We start from the raw sequence: 9,834 nt of genomic DNA, 5'->3' as shown, positions 1-9,834 counted from the left end.
CGGGAACCACCAGACTAAGTTGGCTGACCTTAGGAGGCCAAGCGCCTGAACGGGGTGCAGAACTGTGTCTGTAGACAGCTTCTGATAATATGAAAATGAACACAAAAGCCCCAGAACCATTGACTGCTACTTGCTAGGTGGTAACCTCTTTCAAGCAGCTACTAATCACACACTTACTTAGGCACGATGAGTAGGCCTACTGCTTTTCGAGATGATACAGTCGATCGGTCGATACCACCACCCTGTCGCAGAAGTAGACGTCACTTCTGAAGTACAACAGACCCCGTTACATGATTTCGATACAACTGGAACCCGCTTTTGTTTCCGTTTTCTCTGTACCCAGTGATTAATTGTTATGCACACATGCTCGTTAACGTGGACATACACACTCTCACTTTCAAACACAGACAGTGACACACACCTTTTCTAAATGTGTAGTGGTCACAGCTAGGATATCTCTGTCTGAGTCACTCGATCTCCCCCTCAGTCTCTGTCTCTCTCTCTTTTGAGCGGTCTCTTTGCTGTCATGATTTTGTGACCTTTTTTCTTACTTCCATCAAATTCATAAACAAATGCACAAAAGCCCATTTCGTGCATGACATGTTTGGTTTTTCAGGCTTGACATGACCATATAACAACATCCCTTATTTCACCCACCTGCCCACCTTTTGCTACTGAGATAATGTATCAAGGGACCTTCTATCCGTTATGCCATAAGCGACCCTTTAAAGTTACTTAAAGCCACTCTGAAATTCAAAGAAAGGAGCTAATTTGGACAATTGCTTGATTAATTGGGCCTGCGCCATTACATTACGGTGGATTAATGAACTCTGAGAGACCGATCGAGTTTCACATGATGACAACCAGTACAAATGAAAAAGCTGTGGCTTCCACTGTTAGCATTCACGTCACTTATTAAGGATGTATTCGATTCGTATACTGTTCAAAAAAAGAAACGCATAGCTTGTAATATTTGGTTAATTTAGTTATATGGCTACAAGGATATCCACCAAACTGCAGAAAATGTTTATCTGGTCGTCGACCTTTCGTCCATTGCCACAAGTGAGCTCTGCACGTGACGCATGCGTTATCAGTGGCTACAATGTCCAAATTGCTCATTTGGCATGACCACTCGTCATGCTTCAGTGTAATCTCGTGAAACTCGGGGAATATTGAGCTCTCACCATGTCTTCCAAAACCCATAAAAGCGGATTGTTCGCCACAAAGAAATCAGACGACAATTCAGCGACGAAAGATGGCCCGATTGAGCAGAGAAGACCGCCAAATTGCATTGGGTCGTTTACAAGCAGGCCAAAGTCAAAGTGCAATTGCCAGGCACTTCCACGTGTCCCAGAGCACCATCAGTAGACTGTGGGTCAGGTTTCAAGCCACTGGCTCCGTTGCTGACTTGCCACGAGCGGGAAGACCAAGGGCGACAACTGCTGCTCACGACCGCTTCATACGGCTCCGCCACCTCCGGAATCGTTTCCTGTCGGCCTCATCTTCTGTCCAGGCTCTCCCCGGGCCACACCGATTATCGGACCAGACCGTGCGGAACCGCCTGCATGAAGCTGGTTTGAGAGCTCGCAGACCTCACAGAGGAGCTGTCCTCACCCGCCGCCATCGCCAGAACCGAGTGCAGTGGGGCAACCAGCACCTTCGCTGGACCGTCCGGAATCACTGGAGACACGTGTGGTTCAGCGACGAGTCCTACTTCCTGCTCCAGCGACATGATGGTCGGAGGAGGGTCTACCGGAGAGTAAACGAACGTTACGCGCCCAACTGTGTGGATGAGGCACCCGTTCATGGTGGTGGAGGCGTCATGGTGTGGGGGGCGATCAATACCGCTGGAAGGAGCACCCTGGTGCACGTCCAAGGGCGCATAACTGCCCAGCGATACGTGGAGGAAATTCTGCGCCCACACGCCCTTCCTCTTCTGGCTGACCAGGATGCCATATTCCAGCAGGACAACGCTCGCCCGCACACAGCACGACTCACCACCCAGTTCCTCACCGACCACCATGTCCAGGTGCTTCCCTGGCCATCCATGTCGCCAGACATGAACCCGATAGAACACCTCTGGGATGAATTGGACAGACGTGTGCGCAGGCGAGAAGAAGCGCCGGCAAATCACCGCGATCTATTGCAGGCACTTCAGGAGGAGTGGGACACCATCCCACAGCAAGATATCCGGCATCTGATCCAGTCCATGCCCAGAAGGTGCCGGGCAGTTGTTGCTGCTCAAGGCAGTCACACCCCCTACTGACTTGACAGCCTCGGCACCCAATCGTATTGATTGACTGATTGATTTGAAGATGCAAATGAACTGTGTGTGCATTCAACTGTGTCCATACCAAATTTCAAACAAATAATCTAAATATTGGATTTTCTGTTAATTTTTTCGAAAAATAAAACAAATTTGGCAAGTAGCACTAGCAACTATGCGTTTCTTTTTTTGAACAGTATATATTTTGTTGTTGTTGAGCATCAGCCATAATACCTATTATAGGGTCCCCATTACTGGGGAAAGTGGTCAGATTGGATGTCTGTTCTTTGTTGAACTCTTATGTTGTGAATCCGTCAAACCAATTCCTACCCCCTTTTGTGGATAGATATTATTCAAGTAATACAGAACAGATTAACCAACACATTTTTTTTGCAGAGTTTGCAGCTCAACTTGAAAACATGCATAGAGAACATAACTATTATAATATGATAATAGACCATTTTTTTCAACAATTTTACATTCTTTGATCTAACTACATCTCTTGTTAAATGTTACAGATTCTGAGACTGATCTGAAAGGCCCCTTTGTCAGATAGGCACTGGAAACCAGGTAAATACCTTTCATTGGATCATACTCATAGTTGGCACAGAAGATGTGGGTTGTGTATGACTCATGAGTATGACCCATTTGTTCATTTAGTCAAGTTTTGACTAAATGTTTTAACATAGAGGGGGGAATCGAGACGAGGGTTGTGGTGCATATGTGTGTGTGTGTGTGTGTGTGTGTGTGTGTGTGTGTGTGTAGAGCGATTCAGAGTAAACTACTGGACCGATATTTATGAAATTTGACATGAGAATTCCTGGGTATGATATCCCCAGACGTTTTTTTCATTTTTTCGATAAATGTCTTTGATGACGTCATATCCGGCATTTTGTAAAAGTTGAGGCGGCACTGTCACACCCTCATTTTTCAATAAAATGGATTGAACATTTGGCCAAGCAATTTTCGACGAGAATGACAAAATTACGTTTATCGTATTCTTCATCATTTTCTGATTCCAAAAACATATAAATATGTTATATTCGGATTAAAAACAAGCTCTGAAAATTAAAAATATAAAAATTATGATTAAAATTAAATTTCCGAAATCGATTTAAAAACAATTTCATCTTATTCCTTGTCCGTTCCTGATTCCAAAAACATATAGATATGATATGTTTGGATTAAAAACACGTTCAGAGAGTTAAAAAGAATAGAGTCTAGAGATATAGAAAAGCGTGCTATCCTCCTCAGTGCAACCGCTACCGCGCTTTTCTGGATTGTTAATTTCACTGCCGAGCGGGGGACAGACGATGCTACGAGTGTACGGTCTGGCGAAAAATATGCAATGCGTTCAGTTTTATTCTGTGAGTTCGACTGAGCTTGACTAAATGTTGTATTTTCGCCTTACGCAACTTGTTTTCTTTTACAATGCATGCCATCTTTGAAGTGTTAAACACATAGATAGATATCCTCTAGTCTGAGGTGAGCAACCAAAATTACAAGAAAATAATATACCTCTGTTTACTATGTTTATTTATTTTTCATTTGTTGTCTTTGTTCTTTTTTTGAGTGTGTGTTATTGAGTGCATGAGGCATTGAGTGTGTGTCTGTCTTCCATCAACAAGGATTTGGTCAGAAAATAGTTTTGACAAAAGAAATGATGTTTAAATTTTGATGATCATATTCTGGATCTGGATTCCCACTAGGTGGGTGTCGGTCGTAGAATACATCACATGAGCGGATTTTGGCTATGCTTGTGATGTGCAATTAATAAGTCCCTCTTCGTACTCTGTCGCAGATATATATATTTTGATTAATTTATTGGCATTGATGATAATGGGTTTTCTTCTTTCAGAGGAAGCTGAGTAAAGTGGAGAAATGAATATGCGCACACCTCCTTCTTTACTGGACGATGATCACCATGACGGACAACCTCCTGACCCTGCAGCACAGGACGTAGATTTCTCGGAGTATGTGTGGATGGGCGAAGAACTGGAAGAGTTTGATAGACAGGTACACAGTTTACATCAGCTAATGAGCTATAACTGTATGGAATAATTTTCAAATTATAGAAAGTTTTTTTAAACCGAAGACGTTTGATTTGATCCAAACAGGTGGGTTTTTGACTCACATGCGAAGCAAAAGTGAGTCTATGTACTCACCCGAGTCGTCCGTCCGTCCGGACGTCCGGACGTCCGGACGTCCGTCCGTCCGTCCGTCCGGAAAACTTTAACGTTGGATATTTCTTGGACACTATTCAGTCTATCAGTACCAAATTTGGCAAGATGGTGTATGATGACAAGGGCCCAAAAAACATACATAGCATCTTGACCTTGCTTCAAGGTCAAGGTCGCAGGGGCCATAAATGTTGCCTAAAAAACAGCTATTTTTCACATTTTTCCCATTTTCTCTGAAGTTTTTGAGATTCAATACCTCACCTATATATGATATATAGGGCAAAGTAAGCCCCATCTTTTGATACCAGTTTGGTTTACCTTGCTTCAAGGTCAAGGTCACAGGAGCTCTTCAAAGTTGGATTGTATACATATTTTGAAGTGACCTTGACCCTGAACTATGGAAGATAACTGTTTCAAACTTAAAAATTATGTGGGGCACATGTTATGCTTTCATCATGAGACACATTTGGTCACATATGATCAAGGTCAAGGTCACTTTGACCCTTATGAAAAGTGACCAAAATAAGGTAGTGAACCACTAAAAGTGACCATATCTCATGGTAGAAAGAGCCAATAAGCACCATTGTACTTCCTATGTCTTGAATTAACAGCTTTGTGTTGCATGACCTTGGATGACCTTGACCTTGGGTCAAGGTCACATGTATTTTGGTAGGAAAAATGTGTAAAGCATGTGAGTCGTATGGGCTTTGCCCTTCTTGTTTTTTTAAAAATGAGAGAAGGAATTGTTTTTGAAGATAAGATGTCAGCTAGCACCTATATATTTCCAACTTCGATGTGTTTTTGTCATCTAAGTAAACCCCTGATATTAATCACCTAAATTTTCTTTAACAAAAAAAATGTTGAAAATACAATACAAGAAAAAAATGCAATAATGCCTTCAAATGAAGGCCTTTATGTCATTTGGGTCCCTTAGCTAGTGTATGTTAGTTGATATTATGTCTCAGGAATGAGGCTAGCTGAAGTCTCACATGTATACTTTAAAGGCACAGTCAGCCTCCTGTAAACCATCACAGACACTGTCAGGCTTTTACACAAGTACAAACACGCTTTTATTTAAACAATCACCTGCTCTGAGGGACACCATCTGGCCAGAGGAGACAGCGCTACAAAAGAAGCTATACGGCCCCAGAGAGGACTTGGAGAGGACAGCACGTTTCGCCCTGCAGTCTGGAATGACGATCTAACAGTGAACGACGAGAAGAAACACTCACCGCTTGAGAACATCCTATGTGCCCTCCGTAAAGAGCGAGTAATTTTCCAAGAATTTATTTTTGCGTGGTTTATCTTACCCCTGAGCCATCGTGAACCCGTGTGATCCAGTTTCCTTTTTTTCACAATTTAGTCGTCAGTTTGTGATTTCAATGCGACTCGCTGTAAGCTTATCTGCAATAACACGTTATTGTGTACCAGACTGAATCTAAAACGCAACAAACAGCTGCGAGTCACACAAACTGAGCGGTAGCGGTTGACCGTTCAAAGGAACTGGTGCTTATGCAGAACCATCATCTGCTACACGAAACACGTTTTGCATGACACGTTTCCGGGCTTTTCTTTTTTCAAACTTTCAAAACTTCGAATTGTACTGATCTTGTCTTCATGAAAAAAGAATTCTTGTATGATTTAAGAATGTTTGTGTAACAAGCTGTCAATTTATTATTTAGATTTTAAAAGTTAGGTCTAGCGCCAAAACGAGGCGTCCGATTGTGGTACTGAACAATCCGGCTGGCCATGCAAAAATAAATTCTTTGAAAATTACTCGCTCTTTATGTAGGGCACCTAGGATGTTCTCAAGCGGTGAGTGTTTAAACGAAAGGGTGTTTGTACTGTGTGTAAAAGCCTGACAGTGTCTGTGATGGTTTACGGGAGGTTGACTGTGCCTTTAACTGTTATACAGCAATAATATCTAAGTATTGCCTGTGATTTTTACTGCAAACTTCTCTTGAAGTGTAAATTAAAAAGGGAGTGTCTGTTGTCACAGAACCAGGCATACTAACATAAAAAATGCGTTTGATTCAGGTGGAAGAGGAACTCTGGGAACAGGCCTTCATAGAGGCATGTTTTGAGGACATGCTAGCAGAGGAAGAATTACACTGGTACTTCAGTCAGTTGCCGTTCAGCCACTCACATATCGCTGGCTCATCATTTGACATTTCCAGTCCACCCTCCATCCACCATGCCATGGATTGTAAGAAGGATGAAGTGAGTCTGGTTTTCAATTGTTATTTGGCACACATAAGTGTGCCATTAATTTGATTAAATTGATACATTCTGATGGGAGTTCGTTCATTCGTGTCTACGTGTTACTAGTTTGTTACTGTTAATGTGTTATGTTGTATGTTATGAAAAATTAAAACATAGTACGTATTAGTAGGAGATGAGGCTATTTCAAAAATTTAAAAGAGGGGTCCCAATGTACCCCCATTCCATTAATGTGACATTTATGGATTAACTGAAAGAGTGAGTACCCTTGCTTTTCCAGGGACAAATAAGTGACATGTGGTTTGTGCACACACTCCTCACTGGTGCCTTGCCTATAATGTCATGTGACATTACTTGTTCCCAAAAAACCAAGGATATTCACTCTTTCACAACCCATAAAAACCAGAGTTATTTTCGGAATTCGTCTCTCTTAGATATTTTTCTGTACAATGTATACGGGTGGTGGTCACTTATAATTGCAGTTATACAGTACAGAGCAGGCACTGGTAGATATCAATTGTTACACATTTTATTCTTCTTTTGCAGGCAATGAATCCTTCAAGACTGAATCCCGATGCACCAGAGTTTGTTCCAAATGCACCGGGGAAGAGTGTGAAATAGCGGACGGGCAATGTGCTAGACATTTTGACGAGGCCAGTAACTGTGAAAAGTGTATGCTGCCAGACATTAATACTCTCTACTTTTATTTTTACGCCAAAGTGTTGTCGGTTTCTGTTATTATCAGTATAAAGGAGGCTGTGCTGGAGATAATGACACTAAGTGATGTTTTGAATACATTTTTTGGACTTTTTCAAGAGGATTCCCTTTTTTCACCCCTTTTTCCAGTCCGTAGGGCAACCCTTTTTGCAATGCTCACAGAAAAACCCTGTGTTTTGATGAACCCTGTGTGGACCAGAACCTCTTCATATCTTTTCTTCCTTCCTTTCTCTCCACCTCTCTCTCTTTCTCTCTCACTCTCTCTTTGACAAAAAAGGTTCTGCTGAGAGATTTCCCTTTGCAAGAGAACTCATGTGGGACGTTATTGCTTTGTCATGATTTTGATTTTGAGCTAATAGCTGCATGCTTAAAAACTGTTTGAGGTATTATAAATGAGCGTGCTTTATAGGAGAGACTGTCATGTTCTTGACAATATATAAGTAAGGCTGAAATATGTATCCAATGTTCTTGTTCATTTTTATCGATGAATATAATTCAGTTGGTGCAGAAAGCTGTTGCTGGGGTACAGTTAAAAAAAAATCCATGTGATATTAATTTAGAAAACAATGCTGTTCTGTGTGGTTATAAAAGAGTGTATTCCTCTTATTGAATACTAACATGCTTTGAAAGGTGCTTTCAGCTGTGCAGATGAGATGATACAAAAGTAAACTTTTGTTCAGATGTGTTTGAATGTGTAACTTGCTTTTTGTCATTGTTGTGGCAAGGATGTCTAGTAAATGCTGATTTCAGTATTTTAGCAGGTTGGGTGTGACTGTGGGGTGGGCTAAGGTACAGCCAATGCTGCCATTTTTCATGTTTGTTTGTTTGAGTGACTGCGGGAGTACTTTACTGAGAATGACCTGGCACGATTGATGAAGGCTCAAATGTAATGACACATGATTATAATAACATTGACTTGTAAGGTCATCCATCATTCCATAACGAGTGAAAGCTGAAGTGACTGGCGTGCTTGACGTTCACCCTTACAATGTGTTTTGTGATTGAACGTTACAGACATTACAAGCCCAAAGAGTCATCCACATTTTGAATAGAAACTGGTTTTGTCATAAACTGATTCATTTGCATTGGCAGATTTTGTTTGCCTTGAATGTGCGGCGATTTGGATAACCAAATGATCAGATCTTATATAATTTCCAACTTAATTAATACTACACAGGGTACACACATTGTACCACTGTCTCTGCTTCAAAAGAACCATCATTGTGAATCTCAAATGTGTAACAAATACAGATTAAAGAAAGCTATTTAAACGTTATGCTGTCAAGTTCATTTGGGTATCTCACAGTTACCCTCATGAGGTAACTACATGTAGTGTCAAATTCATTTTGAAATTAAGAATTGAAGTTTGAATGTTTTTAAGTGTTTTGAATGGTTTGGTGCAGAAATAATTTCTCAGTTGGTTTTGTTATACTTGCTTTTCTCATATCATTTGCACTGTTTCAAAATCAAAGATTTCATTAACAAGGAGAAAAAGATTTCACCCTACGTACTTATAATTAAATAGAAAATGGCAAAATAGGAGTCTTTTAGTTAACATTTCAGGCAGTCGAGGGGAGTTAATGATTTGGGTTTTTCTGTATTGCTAATTCCACACCCCCTCCGTCATACCGGTTGTCTAGAAAAAAAAGGATATATACAGTACGGTACTTTCAGGTGAATGATAAAGGTTGTTTCTTCATTGCAATGGCTTCTTATTCTTAGATGCAAGGAGACTGGTTCTGTATAACTCTAGCTTACAATTGTTGTCTATATTTAGAGGGCTTACTTTGGTTTTGTTTCTTAGATCTTTTCAGCTGGTGTTTAATCCCCCCCATCCACCCCCCCCCCCCCCAAAGAAGAAAAAAAGACTAAAGGTACATTTAAGAGAATTCCACTATCACAAAAAGTCAAATGCATTTTGTTTGTTATAACGATAAGGCTTCTCCACACAGTTAATGTATTTCTATAGCCATTGCTTCGTGAAAACTCAGATGACTTTAGCATGATCTGTAGATTTATAATAGGCCGGTGACATATAGGTTTCATTCCCATGTTCAGTCAGTTTCATTCCCATGTTCAGTCAGTTTCATTTTGACATGTGTGCATGAATTGTCTGGTGCTGAGCAAACTGTGACAAAATGTGAGTTTTGTCATTTTGTCTGTGTCATGGTTTGATTGTTTTAACTGAAGTGTTGTGTTTGTTGAAAGCTGAACAAAAATAAAGTTTGTTTATTCTTTACGCTTGGTTTAAGTGATTGACGTACTGGTTGGAATGGCAGTTTCATATGTTCTTGAATGATTGAAGAGGATGTACCTGAAGCCTGAATTTATACAAACACCACTTGCAAAGATTAATTCAACAACGGTGAGAAAAAAAATTGCTGCAGGGTGTCCCCCTTGTTTATTTTTTTAAGGTGTTCCCTCCTGCGGAAAATGTATTACCGTGCATAT

At 40.8% G+C, this 9,834-nt stretch overlaps 1 protein-coding gene across 2 annotated transcripts in view; it reads left to right on the top strand.

Moving 5' to 3' along the window:
• LOC138982558 (polyadenylate-binding protein-interacting protein 2-like) overlaps window positions 1–9,622 on the top strand; it is a 10,096-nt gene extending 474 nt beyond the window's left edge. For both annotated transcript variants that reach the window (XM_070355877.1, XM_070355876.1), the window contains exons 2-5: window positions 2,785–2,836; window positions 4,125–4,282; window positions 6,484–6,666; window positions 7,213–9,622. In XM_070355877.1, the coding sequence (XP_070211978.1) occupies window positions 4,148–4,282; window positions 6,484–6,666; window positions 7,213–7,287 (393 nt within the window). In that variant the 5' untranslated portion in view covers window positions 2,785–2,836; window positions 4,125–4,147 and the 3' untranslated portion in view covers window positions 7,288–9,622. The remainder of the gene's footprint in view (window positions 1–2,784; window positions 2,837–4,124; window positions 4,283–6,483; window positions 6,667–7,212) is intronic.
• The last annotated feature ends 212 nt before the right edge of the window (window positions 9,623–9,834 follow it).

Source organism: Littorina saxatilis, linkage group LG12 (genome assembly GCF_037325665.1).
Source record: "Littorina saxatilis isolate snail1 linkage group LG12, US_GU_Lsax_2.0, whole genome shotgun sequence".
Classification (NCBI taxonomy): domain Eukaryota; kingdom Metazoa; phylum Mollusca; class Gastropoda; order Littorinimorpha; family Littorinidae; genus Littorina; species Littorina saxatilis.
The sequence above is the reverse complement of the archived record's forward strand: the minus strand, read 5'-3'. Positions and strand labels throughout refer to the sequence as shown.